The sequence below is a fragment of the Mus caroli genome, unplaced genomic scaffold, assembly GCF_978045245.1.
Source record: "Mus caroli unplaced genomic scaffold, Mus_caroli_1 scaffold_11, whole genome shotgun sequence".
NCBI classification, from domain to species: Eukaryota; Metazoa; Chordata; class Mammalia; order Rodentia; family Muridae; genus Mus; species Mus caroli.
The window spans coordinates 64820680-64841864 of NW_028227266.1; the positions used below are offsets into that span (position 1 = coordinate 64820680).

Below are 21185 nucleotides of genomic sequence, written 5' to 3' on the forward strand. Positions count from 1 at the left end.
GGTTCTAATATTCCGTAGCGATGTCACTTGGTAGATTCTCTTTCTCGCTCTCTTCTTCTCTCTCCATCATAAGGTCTCATAGTCCTAGCTGGCCTGGAACATACTCAAAGAATAAGGGGGATTAGAAGTTGAACTGCTTCAATAAATGCAAATATTTGCTACATTCTTCGATTCTTTATTTCTGATAATATGGAAAATATAATAATTTTGCTCTAAAAAGTATTCAACATAGGTATTAAAGGTGAACGTTGGAAACTGGTTCAGAGGAACTCTTGGTTTGTGGATATGACCTGGGATAAAGGATGAAGACCTTCTGTGTGGGTTTGAATGATGGGAACTAAGGCTGAGTGAGGAGTCAGGCAGCTCACAAAAGGAAAGGGCTGTGGGGGCCTGGGTCCTTTAGCCTAAAGAACAGGTCTGAAGGAGACAGAGCAAAGGCCCAGTCCTGTTTGGGACAGAGGCCACTATAAATGGGTGGACACCCTTTTCCAGGATGCAGCTGTTCTTAACGGGGTCAGGACATGAGGTTGGAGAGAGATGGAGTCACCGTGCAGACTCAGGAGGGCAGAGCAGGGGCGCTGAATGGGAGAGTCAGGATACACAGCGATCAAGACTCAGCCAAGGGTGTGGAAGGATCCACCCTAGAGTCACTGGGTCTAGCCCTCATCGGGGAAGGCTGGGAAGGAAAAGCTGCCCTTTCTCACCTTCCCATGTGGACCTCCAAAGGCCTCGGGTGGATTCCACTGCGTGGTTGGCACAGTGTGTGGAAGAGTAACAGGAGTCAAGGACCCGTTAGCAAATACAGGAAGAAGTCCTATCTTCAGCTTTGCAGATACGACTGTGAGCTCAGGGAAGAGTTCCTGTCCTCGGGCAGCTCTGTTCTCTCCCAGGTACTCAACGCCCTTTCCTCTCATCTCTGACCTCCTGTTGGGCTCTGCCCAGACCCTCGCCTGGCCCCAGAATGCACAATTCTTGAGTGTTTCCTAGGATATCTCCTCTGCTGGTCTCGGAGTTCCTGACCCCGTATTAGTGCCTCAGTTCTCTATGGGAGCAGCTCAGGGTACCTGCAGTGGGCCCTGAGACAGGGCGGGATGCGTGAGGTGGGCCGAGTCCCGGATAGACAAAGGAGGAGAGAAGCAGCAGACTGTCTCAAGGTAGGAGCCTTGGGTCAGGGAAGGGACGCTGCCATTTGTATGATTGCTTTCTCAAGTGTTTGGTTTTGTGTTTGTGGAGAGAGAGGAAAAGGGGAAAGGGGAAAAGGAAGCGGTAGGGGGAGAGGCTGTTCCTAACATCAGCTCTGAAGGTACAGTTACTCTTATTTCACAAATGAGGCAACCAGGCCTTCAAGAAGGGAAGTGGTAGGACACAAACGGCCTGTGTTACTCCTCAGGGAGTAGCCATAGGTCGGGGGCCTTGGCTAAGTCCTGTATCACCAGCCTCCACCCTAAGCAGGAGGTTAATGCCTGGGTCACGATCCCTCCCCACGGCCCCTCTACTGGTCAGGGAGTCTGGGCAGGCCCTGACAGGTGGTTTCCCACCCAGAGCCCTTTATATGCACATAGAGGTGCCCCCCTTTTTTTGGTGCCCCCTTGTTCTCTTCTGGTCCTTCCTGCCAGAACAGCTCTTCTTTCAAGCTTGACTCCAGGTTTTCCTTTCTCTCCAGGCTCCTCACAGGATAGAGCTGACTCTTAAGCACTGGGCCTCCCCTTTCCCCCCAGTCAGTACCCTGCGATGCTTGCAAAGTGAGGCAGCCTACACACAAGTCCAGGAAGCCCCTGTCCTCCCAGTCACCCAGCCTCTGCCTCCTTTCTCTCCTCTTCCTGCCCCTCCCATGGTGGGCCCAAGGCCTTGCCCCAGTCAGGTAAGGTTGTTACAAATGCCTCTGGCCCTCCTCCTGAGGAAGCAGGAAGAGCTCTGATACAGCTTGCTCCACACCCAAATCCTGCATGATTGGGTATAGAAGAACAGAGGGCAGGGGCTGGGCAGGCGGGCCTAGAAAGCCATGTCACCAGTCCACCCTTGGGAAGAGGAGGGTTCCTATGTCTGGCCACCCAGGCCAAGGACCAGCTGTGGAGGAACTACCTGACCTGACTGGTAGTCTAGGAGAGGCGTCAACCCTGGACCCATTGCCAAGAAGTCTACACTGCAGACTTTATTTGGTCCTGCCTAAGAACCTACTCTGGGCAGGGTCAGGGTGGGGTAGGTACAAAGGTGAGTAAGGTGCACCTTCTCCCCAAGGGAGCTTACATCGAGACATTTACAGAATTACAGAGGTAGCTAATACTCACTGACCCCTTAGTGCAGGGCAAGGCACTGACCTAAGACTTTCAAAGGTGTTGAAAACAAAGCAAACATGCTATCCATTTGGCTTCCGAGGATGCGACACAAAGAAATCAAGGCATCTGCCTGAGGTCACACAGTAAGTAAACTCCAAGCATGGATCTACACTCCCATAGTTCTTCACTTAGCAATCATCATACACATGGACCCCAGTGTCATCTGGCATGGCCAGCACATACACCACCTTCATCCCTACCCTGCGTATGTGTCAGGAGGTCATTAGGTTCTGCCAACTCATTAGACACCAAGTGTACTTTGGCATAGGCCGGTTGTGACAGCTCTTTGCCGCCTGCCACTGGGGCCTCTGTTCCTGCAGGTTTCTGTTGACATCCTACAGAGTCTTCCAGCTCCTCCGACACTCCCACTGGAGCCCCTTAAATCATCTTGCACAGAGCAAAGGCTCAGTTGTGCTTGCAGTTCGGGAGACTTGGGGACGATGTATTCCTTTCTCCATGTCTCTGAAAGTCAAGGGGTCCTCAGTCTGTGTCACAGAAGTTCCCGAGAGTTTAACAACTCCGGATGGACAGAACCACCCTACAGGTCCCAGTGTAAGTGATGTGGGTGGAGTCAGGGAGTGGGAGAGGGAGAGGGAGAGGAAATATGAGGTGAATCCTGGTTCTCTGTTCAAGGAGAGCCCTCTAAACTGCACAGATCTGAAAGGTCACACGCGAAGGTCTGGGGTCTTCCCGGAGGCTGTCCCAGATATTGCAGCAATGGTCAGAGAAGAGCAGCCCTCACTAGCCAGTTTCTCCTCACCGATTTTTTTTTTTTTTATTCCTGGACCCCCAGCCCGTGGACCATTGCTGTGCACATCTAGGGCTGGTCTCACTAAAGCTCTGGAAACATAATCTAGAAATTCCTATAGGCATACCCAGAGGTTTATCTCCTGAATGACTGATTGTAAATCCAGCCACATTTACAGTGTTAGCTGTCACAGTGACTTAGGGCTGGAGGCTCTAGGTGGCCGTCCGTAAAATGCCTCTGGTCTTGAATGGAGACCATTGAACTTTAGTTTTGTTTCCAGCCACCAACGCTACCACTGATATTTTCTCCTTCTGATAATTTGCAAAAGGAAGAGAGAATCAACTCCCAAGTCCTTCATTAAGACAGGCTTAATGGTGATACACGGACTACACTTAAGAATGGTGCCAGGGTTGGCGTGGTGATAGGGCAAATGCGGGCAGTCTTCAAGTTGGGCCGGGGATGAGTGGGGCACATGAGAGCTTTCTACCCTTGTGTGAGCGAGGTCCCCAGAGAATCTGATCAGTCAGGGTGTGCGTGGGTGGGGACGAAGGGCAGAGAAATACTGTTCTCTGGCAGTTGTGCTGGGTTGTGAAGTGCGTTGATCATTAGCTTACTCAAGTTGATTCGCTCCAGGTGGCACAGCATGTGAGAGACAGGGCGGGAAGGGACGAGGGAACCCCTGAGCATCCAAGTCTTCACCTCGGGGCGGTCCCGCGGGGGTTCCAGCAGGGGGCGCCCTGAGCTCCGGGCCGAGTGTCCGGGCGCGCCTCCAGCCGGCGCCTGGGACGGGGCTGGCCGCTCCGCCCCCTCGGCTCCTCGGCGGCTCTGCGGGCGGACGCCGGGCGCAGGGAGCAGAGCAGAGGGGAGCGCCGCGCACCCCGTCGCGCCCCGGTGCACGTCCAGCCCTCCGCACATGCAGCGCAGCCTCTCGCCGTGAGTAGCGCCCGGGCCGCGGGATTCGACGGCAGCAGTGGCTGGGGTGGCCGGGCTTTGCCTGTCTAGGATATAGCCGTTCTGTGGTTTGTGCGCTGGGACGGCACCCGGAGGCCAGTCTGCAGGCTGCTACCTCGGGGTGCCTCCTAAGCTTGACACTCTGGTCCCAGAGACGGGGTGGGGAGTGACGGACAGAGGCCTGACATCTGGGCAGGAGAATGGAAACAACCATGCATCAAGTTTGGCCCCCTCAAAAGGGGGCCAGTCCCCAGTAGGAGAGAGACAAGCCCAGCCACTGTGGGCTCACACCTCCTCCTCCCCGCCTCGGCCCGGGAGGTTGCTTCCTGTGAAATGAACCTCCAGTGTGGCCTAACAGCTGCGGGCAGGTGGAGGGACACTCCCTGGTTCCCTGTCATCTAAAGGCAGCTGGGGGCAGCTCTTTTGGTTTCTGACACTAGTTCCCAACTAACTGTCTTGGCATCCTAGGGGGATTTTGTTGACTAAAAGCGGCTGGTACCTTGACTGCTTCAGAGTTGCGTTCAAAGCCCTCCTTGTTTTCTCTCCACCTGCCCACTGTTAAGTTTTTGGCATCTGAAGTCATGGTATTGATAGACCAGTAGCTGTCTTCGGAGGCTTGACTGAAGTGTCAGGAATGGATGGGTATCTGTTGCCCTGGGACAACAAACTACCTGCTGGAGGGAATAAACCAGCCAACCCTGACAGCTTCTCTAGAGCCTTCTATTCTGTTAGACGTGGGGGGCAAACAATCCAGCTGCCCAAAGAAGCTGAACCTTTTATCAAAAGACTGAGTTTTTCTCATGTCAACTCAGGGAGGTGGCTGACCTTCTGAGCCCCAACATTCTTATCAGGGATCGTCCAAAGGGGTTCTGTGATGCTAGAGTCTCCTCCCTTCTGCTGGCACTGCTGGCAGTTTCCCCAGACCTGAGTCTGAGGATTCTTCGTGTGTGTGTGTGTGTGTGTGTGTGTGTGTGTGTGTGTGTGTGCATGAGCACGCATGTGTTCCAAACCACTGCCTATCCCTGCCAAACCTGGGCACCTTCTCCTTGGAACTGTTCTCTCAGAAGCCACTGGCTTTCCAGTCCTGAGCCATCCGTGGAGGAGTTGTGTGGGTATCAAGAGAAGCCCTGGGAAGTTTGATGGCCTAGCTGTGCCATGGTGGAGAGGTCCCTTTCCCTCTCTGGACCTCAAATTTCTCCTTTTGTCAAACACATGACTTAGACCGGATCCCAGTGGGTTCAGACTTTTGTTTCGATGTTAAGTTTTTACCCCAAACCCTGATCCACAGCAAGGATGCCGTGGGATGGGAGTGCTCTGTATCACTTCCTCAGCCTGCTGACTTCTGAGGAAGAGCGTAAACTGGAAAGGTAACTGGGAGGTCCCTTTCTGTGGGGTCCCAGGAAGTCTATGTTACCTCCTAGAGTGTTGCTTGGCATTAAGGCCATGGGTAGGAAGGAGAATTCCCAGGGCCACCTTGGGAGAAATGTGGGCGTCCAGATGCACGTCATCTTTGCAAGGTAGCCCAGTCTCGGGTCAAAAGACATAGTCATGTGCCTTGTTTCTGGTATGTGGTTTTCAGCTTCTCAAAGTCGGTGGTTATAATTCTACCTTCGAGTTGCTGCACTTGACTCTGAGAATTTTTCAATTTAAATGAGAATTGATCTTGTGGAGGTGTGATGTGATGGAAGGGCGATGAGCTGCCACAGGTGTTTGATACCGTATGGAGTATCTGAGCTGTAGCCATGAGCAAGAAGGCTGGGCCCTAACTGGAAATTACCATCTTATATTACCTTATAGTACCTGCTTATATTAGCTACTCCCTAGAGAACAGAGGTGAGAATATTACACCCTTTGCCTTAGTGAGGCTCCAAAAGCATTTCACATATGTCATCTTACTTATAAGAAAGATCTTTGTTAAGGTGTTGGAGAGATGACCCAGTGGTTAAGAGCACTGACTGCTCTTCCAGAGGACCTGGGTTCAGTGTTCAGCACCAACATGGTGGCTCATGATCATCTGTAACTTCAGTTCAGAGGATCTGATGCCCTCTTCTGGCCTCTTTGGGCACCACAGACATGTGGTGCATAGACACACATCCAGGCAAAACAACCATTCACCTACAGAGAAATAATCCTACAAAAATAGTCTAAAAAAATAAAGTAGATATTAGTTTACTCCATGCCTCTCACTCAAGGACCTCATATATCCAAGGCTGGCCTTGCACTCGTTATGTAGACGAGGATGACTTTGAACTTCTGGTTCCCCTGCCTCTACCTCTGGAGTGCTGAGATTATAGCTATGAGCCACCATGCCTGGTTTATGGAGTGCTGAGGATCGAAGCCAAGGCTGCTTTGTGTCTGTTAGGCAAGCACTCTACAGACTGAGCTGTATCCCCAACACTTTTATTTTTCCATTTCGTTTTCTTCTTGGAAATAGGGTCTTACCCTATAGCCCACACTGGCCTGAAACTCAAGGCACATCTTGAGTGCTGGGATTACAGGTGTGTGCCAACCATCCCCAGTGCGTTTGGCACTGGGGATGGAAACTAGGGCTTTCTATAAAAGTAACTGATAACTGAGATATCTCCTCCACCCTGTGGATAAGTCTTCTCCAAATTGAACCAAACAGCGTAAGATCTTTTTGTGGGACCTGGTTTCTTTTGCTCTTCGTGCTTCATGCTCCACCCTATTGTATAGTGACTCCTTGTTGGGGATTTGAACTTCGGACCTTCGGAAGAGCAGTCGGGTGCTCTTACCCACTGAGCCATCTCACCAGCCCACATGGACCATTCTTGCTGCATGTGTTCCTCCCAGTGCGTTCACAGAGATGGTTCCACAGTATTTAGAGTGATGTTTCGAGGTGTGCACGGCCTGGCAGTGTCTAGGTGTTCTGGTTGCTCTACACACTCACCCCGCAGTACGGTTACTAGGGCTGTTTTCCATGGATGTTAGTTTGAAGCCCAGAAAAACTATCTTGTGTTCAGTTAAGGGCAATGTGGTCGTAAGTAACAGAACTGGGATTTGAATCCAAGCCTGTGCGGCTGGATCTCTCTCTTTCTTCAAAATTTATTTTTATTTTCTGTGTATGAGTGTTTTCCCTGTATGTATGTCTGCCACATTTGTGCCCAGTGCTTGTGGAAGCCAGAAGAGGGTGCCAGTTCCCCTGAAATGGCAATTTCAGATGGTTGTGAACCATCATGTGGATGCTGGGAATCGAACCCAGGTCCTTTGCAAGAGCAGTCAGCGTCCTTAACCACAGAGCTGTCTCTCCAGCCTCGTCTTTCTTTTTGAGTCAGGCACAGATTATGAACCAGAATGAGAAAATTCTAACCTAATCCTAGTAAGAGACTTTTTCTAGAATTTGAAGAGGGGAAGAACAGGGTCGTGGAGCTTCACAGAGAAAGTGGCACTGGGGCGCCTAGACCCTAAGAGCATGGGGCAGCTGTCCACTGGGCTTCCCATGGAAAGAGCCCTCCCAGAGGCGAGACATGGCGGGATGAACCAAGTGAACAGGAATGGTCCGCTGTGACTGTAGTGTATGATATGTGGAATATCATACTCTATGACTGTAATGTATGATATGTGGAATGGAGAGTTGATCTGTCACGGAGTCCTCATGCCCTCCACGCTACCCCTGGCCACGTCTGGGGGAAACTGGGGGGTTTCTCTGAATTCAGCTCAGCCCCGATTGGCAAGTGGAGCTGGCCTATCACCAAAGGGAAGCTCATAGCTCTCCTGGGACCATGCTTTGTGTTCCTGCCAACAAAATTGGGGGTGGGGTGGGGTGGGTCTTTCTGCTTTTCTCTATCTATGGGGATTGGTGCCCTTCCCTGAGAGTCGATGAATGGTTTGTTTGGAATGAGTGTCGGTTTCAGGAGGCTGGCGGGGGATATTGAAAGTGAAGACAGGTTCAGCTTCTGATCCTGGTTGAGTCAACCTTGCTAAGGGGATGCCGAAACCTGTTCCTGAGAAGGGAATGTGAATGTCTCCATGGCCATGGGAAGCAGAGACACAGTGGCCTGGGCTATGACAGTAAAACCATCCTCCTCCTTACTTGTACAGTACCTTACATCTCCCCCTGCTCCAGTGGCTCCCATGCTGGTGTGTGAAGTAGATGCTAGGGATGAAAGGGGTGTCTCTATTTACAGACGAGGATGAGAAAGAGTGCCAGCCTGCTATGGGTTAAAGGGATAATCCACACCAACCTAGTCCTGTGTCTAGGCTTGCTCATTTTAGTATCTGTGCACACTCCGGCCCTCCCTGAGTACACAGTGGGCATGAAGAAGGAGGATCCATGAAGGGTCATGGGTGCCCACAGGCAGGTGACCCTGAAAGTGAGATCCAGGAGCCAGGCCAGCTCTGTCTAAGGGTCTCAAAGGTCTGTGTGCTTGGGCAGAAGAATTGAAGGAGGAGACATTTTGGTAATGGGGCTCTTGTTTGTGAGAAGGAGAAATGTATACATCCATTGACATCTGCAAGAGCCCCAGTCTCTTGATGTTGGTGAGACCTATCTTATGTGACAGTCCCTCTAAACCTAGAGAGGAGAGTTTTTCAGGGTCACGGACTGAGTGTGGTTGGCATTTGATTGACAGGCAGAAGAGAGGCTGCCCATGCTAGCCAAAATAGGCGAAGGAGACCTTTGCTAAGGATCTTTGAGTGACCCATCCATCGGCAGCTGGTCTTATCTCTATAGTGGGCCCTGCCTGCAGGGTGCTGTCCTTTGGGAAGGAGATCACAGGGGGAGTTACAAGCCCCAGGGTGAGGATCCCCTGTGGCACAGACTGCCCCGTGTCTTCTGCTGAGTTGCCCCGCGCAGGCAGATGAAGAAACAGGGTTCCTTTGCCAAGGGATGAGGTCACCGAGCTAGATGTGGGTAGCGCTGGAACCAGCACCCGAGGCTCCTGACTCCTGGTGCTGTTTTAATTTGTCATTCCATCCCCACCCATATTCCCTAGGAGGTGATGAGTGAACATTACCAATCCGTTCAGACTCGCCATCGGGTGGCATTGCCCCCAAGGAAGCTGAGGTCATGATAACCCCTTGTCTTTCCTCAGCTCCTAATCACTCACAAAACAGTTTGATGGACTTGAATTTGATTTTTTTACAGTATTGGCCCCATTTTACAGATGGGAAAGCACACACACAATGTCTGGTAACTTAAATGGTTTACCCAAACAAAACTGGGCTTCCCATGTTGGGCAAATAGTCTACCCCTGAGTTGTATCACCATATATTGGCTGTAGGGATATTATTTTATGTGTAGAGGTGTTTTGCTTGCATGGGTGTCTGCATATCACAGGTGCACAGTGCTAGGTGAGGCCAGAAGAGGGCATCAGATCCCCTGGAACTGGAGTTATATGTGATTGTGGCCCACTATGTGGGTGCTGGGAATGGAACCTGAGTCCTCTGGAAGAACAACAAGTGCTCATAACCACTGAGCCTTCTCCCCAGCCCAGCTCTTGATTTTTTGAGGCAGGGTTTCACTGTTTTGTCCAGACTGGCCTTGAATCCTTGATTCCCCCCATGCCTCTCAGTTATGGGGTCATAGATTCCCAGCTGCAGACAGACACCTCTTGTCCAAGGAAAGCTGAATTTAGTAAGAATAAATAGCTGAAGTTCCTGTGGTTCTGTTTCTCCGTGAACTTCTTCAGACAGATCTGAACAAGCAGGAAGGGCTCTTTTTCTATTTCAGAAATAGGACACAGGTGTGGTGGTGGTACATGCTTATGATGTCAGCACTGGAGATGCTGAGGCAGGAGAATTACTACAAATTTGAGGCCAGCCAATGAATTGTAGACCAACAGAGGCTCATAGCAAGACCCCGTGTCCAAAAATAAAATAAAATAAAAATAAAATAGTAGCTTTGGAGAGATGGCTTAGTTATTAAGTGCTCTCTCCCTTCCAGAAGACCTGTGTTGAGTTCCCAGAACACATATGAAGTGGTTCACAACTGGCTGTAACTCCAGCTCATGGGCATCTGACATCCTCTTCTGGCCTGCACTTGTGTGCTCATACCCATAAACCAAAACATACATATAAATATTAATAAAATAAAACTTAAGAGAGGAATAAAACCTATATGTCTTAGAGTTACTATTGTTGTGATAAAACACCATGACCAAAGAAACTTGGGAAGGAAAGGGTTTAGCCAGCTTACACTTCCACATCTGTTCATCACTGAAGGAAGTTAAGACAAGAACTCAAACAGGGCAGGATCCTGAAGACAGCAGCTGATGCAGAGGCTATGGAGGGGAGCTACTTATTGGCTTGCTCACCATGGCTTGCTCCGCCTGCTTTCTTTTTTTTTTTTTTTTTAAAGATTTATTTATTTATTATATGTAAGACACTGTAGCTGTCTTCAGACACTCCAGAAGAGGGCGCCAGATCTCGTTACGGATGGTTGCGAGCCACCATGTGGTTGCTGGGATTTGAACTCTGGACCTTTGGAAGAGCAGTCGGGTGCTCTTACCCACTGAGCCATCTCACCAGCCCCTGCTTTCTTGTAGAACCCAGGATCACCAGCCCAGGGATGCCACCACCTGCAATGGGCTGGACCCTCCACCATCAATCACGAACTAGAAAAATGCCTTAAAGCCAGATCTTATGGAGGCATTTTCTCAATTGAGGTTCACTCTTATGAAGGCATTTTCTCAATTGAGGTTCCCTCTTTTCAGATGTCTTGTGCTCGTGTAAAGTTGAAAACTAGCCAGGACATTATACATCAGTGGTTCTCAACCTTCCCAATGCTACCACCCTTTAATATAGTTCCTCATGTTATGGTGACTCCATAAAATTATTTCATTGTTCCTTTATAACTGTAATTTTGCTACTGTTATGAATCATAATGTAAATGTGTAGTATGCAGTATATCTGATATGTGACACCCCCCGCCAAAGGGGTCAGGACCCACAGGTGAGAACCCCTGGCATGCGGCATCAGCACGGACCCATTCCTATGGAATCAAGCTGTGGGCAACTTAAACCGTTTTGCCCTTTGCAGTTGGTTGCGTTCCAAACTCAGACTCTTAGGCTTGTGCTTGGCCATCCTAAGCTTCGGTTTCTTTCCATTTCAGGATTGTATGGTCCAGGCCTCGATGAGGAGCCCAAATATGGAGACGTTCAAACAGCAGAAGGTGGAGGACTTTTATGACATCGGAGAGGAGCTGGGCAGGTAAGAGGTTTCGTGAGAGGAGGAGGGGTGTGCACGGACAGACACACTCTTCTCTGGGTCGGTTGCTGTTGTAAAGCTGGGCTTGTCACAGGGCTGTCGGGAGGCTTGCAAAACAGGCCCGAGGTTTATTCATCCTCATGGGTGACTCTGCAGATCATGTGTCTCATGACAGTAGAGGTGTGCAGCTTGAGGCTGTGATTTCTATATACTCTAACTGCCCACTCAGGGGAGTCTTCATGTATCCATCACTCTCCCCCCACCCCCACCCCAAAGCCCCTCTCCAGGCTGGCTGGACATCTGACCCATCGGTTCTGTTCTCCGTGCCCCATTGGGATTCCCCATGGTTTCCCAGGATTTTCTTTTGAAAGCTGGAGTCTGAATGGGAGGTGAAGTAATCCTCCCGAAAAGGGATTTGTATTGAGTAACAGCCACACCAGCCTCGTCAGGAAGTTTCTGGGATCTGAGTTGTGTTTGCTCAGCCCAGAGTAGGGCTGTACTAACCCTCCCGTCATCTCAAAGTCACTACTTTGTACAGGGAGAGACTAGGTTTTCTGAAGCTTCCCTCTGGACTTCCATTTTTAAGAATGGCTGTTTTCTTTAGATGGTATTTTTGCGGTTACAAAACACCAGTTCTGAAGTTCTGAACTCAAAAGCATGTGGGGGATGGAAGTGACTTTCACTCTGGTCTTACGGGTGGGAGACGGCAGGGTAGGGCTTAAGGGAGTTTCTCAAAGTTGCTGAGGGCAGCAAGCCACAAAGCCAAGGTTCCAACCTGTCCGGTTGGTCCCTGCACACCTGTCCTGCGTTCTCGTGTGAGCAAGGTTCTTGCATGCGCACATATGTTTCTCAGGGCAACACCATCTTAGACCTTCGCACTCAGAACAGAGCAAAACCACGGGCTGTTTAGGGTGCCTATTGGACTGGACAGGTAAAGCAGGAAGCTTCTTGCCTTCTTTAGAACTGTTGACTGTTGAATTAGCACTAATTCTTATATCCCTTGTTTTAAAGGCAAACAAAGTAGGGCCAGAGAGCCTTATTCCAAGATGAGAGGCAACAGGGGCATGGGTTAGGGAGTAACCCCTCCCCAGGCTGGTTGGGTGGGGAGCGAATATCTGCAGACTTCAAGGCTCCTCAGCCTTCTGTTGCTAATCTTGGGCCTAGAAAAGGGGTGTGAGAAGGATAAAGGGTGGAGGCTTTGGGGTGCTCTTCTGGAGCTTGCCTCTGAATGAAAAATCAGGGTGACTTTGCTGCAGGCCCTTCTGCCCCTCCCCTCCCTCCAGCACAGGAAACTGGCCTCTCCTGGCAAGGAACTGCCCCGGGTGTCTGAGTTGGTGTTCTTGCCGATGCCTATGTTCTGTGCTAGGGGTACAATGATGTGCAAGGGACTATGCATATGTCCCCCCTGGAACTCCAGCCTGATAGAGGCTTGCTTGACAACGAGGCCAGAGTTGGGCTGGACTGATGTCTGAGGGGCAGAGAAACTGAGAAGTTGGCTGGTCAAGGGCCCTGGAGAAGGATCCAGAATTCCTGGGGAATTCTTGTGTCATCTTCTCCTTGCCTTGCCTCTCCACCACTTTGGACATGAGCTATTAGATCTGGGAGACAATCGAGTTTGCAGGCTGTAGGGGCTGGGTCTCTCCATCTCCAAAGATTGATGGAGTTGACAGAGACTGGGACTTGTGGAGTGGTCAGACATGCTAGGACTTGGCTAGAGGTCTGTGAGCCATTAAGAATCCTTCCTTCCAGGATCCTTATTTGACAGATGTAACTGAGGTTCAAGTAGAGAAGGGTCCTGCAGGGGGCTATAGAATGGACTGGAATTAGAGCTACTTTGAGGATACCACACAGTTTTTTGGTAGGGTAGGAGGTGCTGCAGGGCCCAGCACAGGATTCTGATGTGTGCTGTGCCACTGAGTGAAGCTCTTAGCCCAGAACCAAATCAACTTGCAAAGAGTGATCCGTTTCACTTTACATATTGAGGACCTACTGTGTGCCAGGCATGACTGAAAGCAGTACTAAGTAAAACATGTGTCCTGTCTTCTTGTAGTCTGGGGTTTATTGATGCAGAGAGGCACCAAACAAGAAGATTTACAGAGGATGAGTCATGGTCAGGTCAGATACGAAGGGAGAGCACAGGGTGCTTTGAAGGAGAAGAACGGGAGATATATTTAAAATGGGCTGGTGAGAGAGACTGCTCTGAACACACTTCGGCTCCAGCCTGCTCATGATGCTGGAGGTTGTCTGCTGATCCTAGAGTGTTTAGAGGGATGCTGGTTTGGCCTTCCTAACTCCCAGTGGGGAAGAACAGGGAAAACTGACTGGAGCCAGGCTCATAAAGAGAATCCCATTTAACCCATTGTCTTATATGAAGCTCAGACTGGTGGCTTATCCAAGGTCACAAAGTATGTGAGGGTAGGGGCTGGTGATCAAGTCTGGGGTCCTATCCTTGAAGGAACATAAAGACCCACAGACACAAAGCCATTTACTTTATTTGAATGCGTCTGGGGAGCGGGAGAGAATGAAAGGTAGGGGACTTGGTTCCTTCCCCCTTTTCTGTTTGGCTTTGAGAGTAGGTGTTTGGGGTCAAAGCTAGCAACATAATAAGACCTCTGTGTCTCAAAACAAGCAGCCAGGTGTATGACGTACGACCTAATCTCCGTGCTTGGGAAGTAGCAGAAGGGGGTCTCTGTGTGTTAGAAATCAACTGTCACTCACTTGGTAAGACCCTGTTTCAAAAACAGACAAACAGACAAACAAACAAACAGAAACAAAACAAAACAAAACAAAAAACCCCCACAACAACAGCAACAAAACCATGTTAAATTATCAGCTAGTTTTATTGTTGCATCTTTCCTCTCACTGGCCAAGGGTGTTTCTCACTCTTGTACACACCCCTCCTCCTTTGTGTCTACTTGTGCATGAAGTTCACATTCCTCAGAGAGCTAAGGAGGCCCAGACAGCAGAGAGGGGCAGGCGGCTCAGGGAGAGGCTAGGCATGAGATTAGGCTTGTCTCAAATTTGTTTGTGCTGGGCTCTTTGATGTCAGGTAATATCTAGTTTCCTATCTCAGGCATCAGACCACACTGAAACTAAGGCCAGACATCCACCCAACTTCTGTGACTTGTTTCTGCCCTTGCTGTCCCCCTCTGCTCTTAAAAATTATCATTTTAGGGGGCTGGAGAGATGGCTCAGAGACTAAGAACACTGGCTGCTCTTCCAAAAGGCACGAGTTCAATTCCCAGCACAGCAAGGCAGCTCACTACTGTCAGTCGTGTTAGTTTCAGGGAATCTGATATCTTCTTCTGGCCTCCATGGCACTAGGCATGCGTATGTTGCACAGACATACATGCATGTAAAACACCTACACATATGAAAAAAAACATACTTTTTTATTGAGATATAAATTAGTTGCTATCTCCCCAATAGCTTACTATGCGGGGGGGGGGATTCCATTCCATACTCTTCCTAAAGAATTAATCAGCTTTTATTCTAGACCCCCACATCTATGACATTAAACCATTTTACACACTAAAGTGTTTCCCCATTGGGTTGGAGGTCCTCCACCTGGCACCCGACCTTATGGGTACTTCAGCCTTTAACCCGTGGATCTCCAAGGCCCCAGTGGTGTTCGTCCCTGTCCTTTTACACTTGGTAGGTCCTCAGAACCCACTGGCACCTATAATTAAACACAGAGCTATCTGGAAGCTGCTTGGAGTTAAATGTGAAGTAGTTGGCCTCTGTCACGCCCAACTCTCATAAGCCCTAGACTCCAGATAGAGTGGAAAACAGAACCAGGGAGCACCTCCCTCCACGGAGCACTCACCCCCAATTCTTCGTTATAAAAAGATGTACCTATTTGTTTATTTGTGTGTGTGTGTGTGTGTGTGTGTGATGTGGTATGTGTACATGTGTGCAGATGCCATGGAGACCAGAAGCATCAGGTCCCCTAGAGCTGGAGTTACAAGAGTCTGTAAACCTGTCAGAACTGGGTACTGAACTCAGGTCTTCTGCAGCAGCAGTATACAGTTTCAACCTGAAGCCATCTCTCCAGTCCTATTGCATTTCCTTCCTTTAATTATTTAATTACATTTTTTTTCTGGGTATGTCTGTGTATGCATACATATGAGGACAACCTGTGGGGGTTGATTCTCGCCTTCATCACGTGGGGCCTGGAGATTGAACCAAGGTCATCAAGTGAGGGAGCAGGCAGCTTTCTCCATGGAGCCATCTTGGTGGCCCTGTATTTACATCTCACACCACCATGTGATGCAGAAACTATTCTAGTTCTGCAGATGAAGAAGCTCGGCCCCTGAAGCCTTGTGTAACTACCTCAAGGAACAGACCTGTGAAGTCAAGAGACACAACAAACCTCAGAGGAAGTCCAGGCTGAAAACCAGGGACTTTCTCTAGGCAGAGCCCTGTCCCTCGCCCTGATCTGGGACTTTTGTGCTGGTATTTATTTCCTGTCTCTGAGAATGTGAAGTGACTGGTTCATGTCAAGGCTCAATGCAAGGGGACTCAGTGTTCCCATTTGACAGTTGAGGCAAACAAGAGAAGTGAAGACATATATTTATGGTCACACGGTCTGACGAGGACACCAGGACTCCTCAGTTCTAGGCCTGTCACTTTGGGAAGGTCATGGGCTTTGTAGATTAATTTATTTTACTTTTGGTGTATGAGTGTACACGTGAGTTCATGAGCCCAGTGCAAACATGCTTTGGTGTTGGCCTCAAGGAAGCCTTCTAGGCTGTAGCTGTACCCTAGACTATTAGCCAGCGGCTTTTATAAGGTATGTGTGTGTAGATGTATGTTCCTATCTGTGCTTTAGGCTACATCTCAGGTACCTATTGTCTATTGGACATTGTCACAGCACAGGAGAGTTAGGGGTCAGTCCTTGTCCCATAGAGCTGAAGGCTCAGCTTGGGTCCAGGAATACTCTGAAAAGCAAATGAAATCTACGTATGGACTAGATCATGTGCTAACAGAGGGACTCTGAAAACACGCACCAGGAGTTCAGATGAGGAAGCTGCCGCTTTGGGAGGGGCACCTTTTCATGACTGAGTCCCAGAGCTGGTGGTAAGGGATCCTTAAAGTGAGGATTGTGTCAGGATTCAGGAGTGGTGGGCCTGGGCTTGGGTAAAAGAGCAGAAAAGCGTGAAAAACCCCAGCTGCGTTCAGAGAGCCCTGGATGACAGACGTCCTGGATGGGGGACTGGTGGGGGGGGTGTTCATCACCCATTGTAAGGAAAACAAAGCACAAAGCCACTCAAACAAAGTGGCTGCAGGGAGCCTGCTTCAGTCAGTGGGAAACTCAGCATCCATGCAAATTGTTCTGCTGGATGGGTCCCCTCAGAGTCCAGTCCTAAGAGATCCTGAGGGCTGAGAGGCTCTCCTGAGGGCTCACGGAAGTCACCCGTTCCTCAGGATTTGTGGATGTCCTTTATTTGCTATTCATTCGTTTCTTGTCAGCATGTAGATGTGTGTGTGTGTGTGTGTGTGTGTTCACTCACTAAAACAAACAAACAAACAAACAAACAAACAAACAAAAACCTTTCTGTGTACCCAGAGTTCATATACTTGATTTTCAAATGTAATAGAAAAAAATTGTAAGACAAATGGAGTTCCTGTGAACTTTCACCTAGGTATCACCCAAATTAAAAAGATGATTTATTTATTTATGTTTTTTTTCTTTTTTAAAAATTTTATTTATTTACTTTATGTATATGAGTACACCATTGCTCTCTTCAGACACACCAGAAGAGGGCATCAGATCTCATTACAGATGGTTGTGAGCCACCATGTGTTTGCTGGGAATTGAACTCAGGACTTCTGGAAGAGCAGTTGGTGCTGTTAACCACTGAGCCATCTTTCCAGCCCCCTTATTTGTGTTTTTATTTAGTGTGCTTTGTGTATGTGCTGTGTGGAGAAAATACTAAGCAATGAGTCTCCAGCAAGTGTGCATTCCTTGTGGCTTTGCCAGCACTTAACTCTTTGGTATTGGTGTGTGTGTGTGTGTGTGTGTGTGTGTGTGTGTGTGTGTGAAAGTATGTTAAGATTTTTCCATTGGGAATTTCAAGCAGTAAAAATCTTGTTTACCTTCCCCTTAACCTTAGCCTTTATTGTCCTTGTTTCTTTACTTTTCCCACTGTAGTATTTCTGTCTCGTTTCGTTACATTTCATGGGTCATGCAACGTTCTCACCACAGAAAGGAAGCTGGGGCACATACAATCTACCCTGTGTCACATGTGATGAAAGCAAGGCACTCCACTGACCCAGGCCAGCAGGGATGAGGGGCAGATCTTGGAATAGATGAGTAGGTGCTCCCTCTTCCAGTTGTAGAGAGGACGTGTGGTCCTGGGGAGCCCAGGGTGCTAGTTCGAGGGTTCTGCTTGGAAACATTCAGAGTGCCGTTGGGAGAGTGGGTACTTGAGGTAGGGGTGTTTTTGAAAGGAGACAGGCATGAGCTCTTATTCTCCCTGTTGCTAGGGAAACCAGAGTTGGGGCTCTGAGCCTCCCCATCAATTCATCTGGAGTAAAACACCCAGGAGTCTTAGGCAGTGCAGGTGGGAGGTGCTGCCCAGCTGGGCCATCCAGGGCCTCCCACAAAGGAACAGCCACAGCCACAGCCACAGCCACAGCCACAGCCACAGCCACAGCCACAGCCACAGCCACAGCCACAGCCACAGCCTCTTCACACTGCCCAGTCCCAAAGTAGACTTTCGAACCTAAGAACTTTATTCCCCATTGTCTAGTCCAGAGGACAGAAAACTGCAGTCCCACATGAAAAAAATTTGAGTTGACCTGTGTGTGAGACAGGCCCTGGAGCTTATTAGGTGGCCTGGCTAGCTTTGTGTGTCAACGTGACACAAGCTATAGTCATCAGAGATACAGGAGCCTTGGTTGAGGGCGTGCCTTCCTGAGATCCAGCTGTAAGGAATTTTCTCATAGTCAGCTATAATAGCAAGTTCAAGGCTAGCCTGGGATCAGTGGGGGAAGGCCCTGCCCATTGTAGATGGTGCCATCCCTGGGCTGGTGGTCCTGAGTCTTTTACTGCCTCTTGTGAGCAGGGGGGTCAAAGATATGGGCCACCATGCCCAGCTAGGGTAGGTTTTACAAGTGAACTTTTCCAGTGTATTTGATGGTAGGGAACTACAACCTAGAACTCTAAGCAAGCAAAATGGTGTCTGTATTCCCATATCCATCTGAGGACCAGTATTTTTTTTTAAATCCTCAAGTACTTAGTATATGTTGAATTACAACACTTAAAAACTTGCAGAAAAGTTTGCCTTTTCCCATGTTATATAATACCCAGATAATCATGTGGATCTTGCTTTTTGGTCCCCAGTCCCTCAAATATTTACCATTTGGCCCTTTGCTGAGAAAAATGTGCCTCCTGTTCCTCTTCAGGAGAGCTGACTGTTGACACAGTCGCACTCCTTAAAGTGGACACCCAAGGAGGAGAAGGAACCAGGGTACAAACAGGTCTCAGTGAAAGGGGAAGAGGCAAAAGTGAGCAGAGGCCCCCAGGCCCCCTGCTCTGCTGTTCCCCTCACCGCCCATGAAGGGCCCCCAGGCACTCAGGGATCACAAAAGTCTCTTCTTTTCAGAATCATGGGGCACCCAGGTGAATCCTGCCGTTTTCAGAGAGGGTCTGAGGCAGGAAGAAGGGAAAGAGACTGCAGTACCAGGGACTGTCCTCTCTGGACCCCACTCTGCACTAGGCACAGGTCTAATGGTCTGCCTTAATCCTTGCAGCCAATTGGGGTGCTATGAATTCTTCCTTTTGTATAGTTGAGGAAGCAGAGGCTTAGAGAATTTAACCAAGCAGCCCGCATGAGTCAGAGCTGGGATTTGCTGATGACACCTGACTCTCATCCAGTGCTCTCTTTTTTTTGGGGGGGTGGGGTCGAGACAAGGTTTCTCTGTGTAGCCCTGGCTGTCCTGGAACTCACTTTGTAGACCAGGCTGGCCTCGAACTCAGAGATCCGCCTGCCTCTGCCTCCCGAGTGCTGGGATTAAAGGCGTGCGCCACCATGCCCGGCTTCAGTGCTCTCTTTAAGGTACCAAGTTGCCTAGGGTTTTCTTTCTGCCTATGACCCCCAGGTCCCTCCAGAGAGCAGGGAGGAAGATTCATCAGTGCTTTTGGCAGTTTACTGGACATCTGCTGAGAGTCCCCGTGTCCATCTCATGGCTTCCCATCGTCCCTCTACGGCAGCATCTAACCAGAGGCTCTGGTACCTCAGTCTTGAGTCCTGAGCTGCTGGACTGTAGCAGGCTGGGCACAGGGCCTGGAGTATGACAAAGTGACCTTCTGTTTTTAGGTCATTTATGCTTAGCACTTCAGGGTGAAACTACAAGCAGAGAGGAGACCATGGTTGGCATGGTTCTTTCTGGGTAGTGTGGTATTCTTACCAGTCTGTGCTCTGGGGGTGCCTGGGCCGAGAGGGGGTGAGAGCAACTGAGACCCACTCAGGAGGACAGCCCAGGGCCAGACCCCAAAGGGCCCATCCTAGCAGCACAAGTCTTGAGCTCTGGAGTCACCACGTCCACACATGATCCTGGCTCAGCCATTGTGAAATGCTTGATGTGAACATCCTGGCTCTCTCATAGGCTGTGTTTATTTGTCCTGAGATGGCCACTGACTTACAGGGCTGTCAAAACCCCACACATACAGTATGATTCCTCTGTGTTTCATTTATTTATTTATTTATTTATTTTGAATCTCCATCCTTAAATGAACATTCCTGGCCTGGTAGCACACACCTTTAATGGCAGCACTTGGGAGGCAGAGGCAGGCGGTTCTCTGAGTTTGAGGCCAACTTGGTCTATACAGTGAGTTTCAAGCCAGCCAGGGCCACACAGTGAGTCCCTGCCTCATAAATAGTGGTGGCAGCAGCAGTGTTGGCGGTGGCAATGGTGGCCAAGGTGATATGTGTGTGTGTGTGTGTGTGTGTGTGTGTGTGTGTAGGTGTAGGTTCTGGAGAGGTGGCTTAGCAGTTGAGTTCTTGTGGCTTGCAGAGAACCCAGGTTTTGTTCCCAGTGCCCAGACAGTGCCTTATAACTGCCTTTAACTCCAGTTCCAGGGGATCAGACACCCTCTTCTGGATTCCACATGTATCAGACATGCACATGGTACACACATAGGCATACAGGCATTTATACATACACATAAAATGTATATATATATATATATATATATATATATATCCAGTTGCCTGACCTAGCCATTCCAAGGCCTCCAGGGAGTGCTTTCTCCTCTGTAGCCAGGCTCTCAGAGCTGGGGGAACACCTACTTGTAGATAAGGCTACTCTTTCTCTGTGACCTAACCCAGCAGGGACAAAGGGCCCAGTCTGTATCTGCCCTTCATCTCTGAGAGGACGGCGGGGTCAACTGAGTTTCATACCATGATCAGGGGTGCTGAGAGAAAATTCTGCATAGAGAATATGGTGGCTTCCAGTGGGGTGACAGACAGACATCTCTGATCATGTGACTTGTGTACTCTGCCATGCTGCCGTTGGCATTTCTTGTACTTATCACCCAAGAGAGATGATCCATCCTTCCACAGTTGGACAGTTGGACTCTGTTGTTATAGCCTCTCCCTGGGTGGAAATTGCATCTTTTCCTTTGTTTTGTTTTTGTTTCTGGTTTGTCTTTTATTTTTGAGTCAGGGTTTCATGGTATAGTCTAGACTGACCTTAAATTCATGATTCTCCTGCTTCTGTTTCCCACATACTGAGATTACAGGCATGTGCCACCACACCCAGTGACTTCTTTTGTAGATTCAAAAGTATGTTGAAATTTTTCTCGAAAACAAAGCCAGTTCTGAGGCTGGAAAGATAGCTGTCAGTAAAGTGCTTGTCATGCAAGATGGATGGCCCCTGAGGAGCATGACTCAGTATTAGTGTCTGATCTGGAAGCACACACACTCATGCACGTATGCGCACACACACACACACACACACACACACACACACACACTCTT

The 21185-nt window shown here is 49.3% G+C and overlaps 1 protein-coding gene across 1 annotated transcript in view; it reads left to right on the plus strand.

Moving 5' to 3' along the window:
* The first annotated feature begins 3908 nt into the window (after positions 1-3908).
* Positions 3909-21185, plus strand: part of Dapk2 (death associated protein kinase 2) — a 113188-nt gene continuing 95911 nt past the window's right edge. Inside the window, exons 1-2 of the mRNA XM_021172263.2 lie at positions 3909-4017; positions 11105-11202. Coding sequence (XP_021027922.1) covers positions 11111-11202 — 92 coding nt within the window. The 5' untranslated portion in view covers positions 3909-4017; positions 11105-11110. The remainder of the gene's footprint in view (positions 4018-11104; positions 11203-21185) is intronic.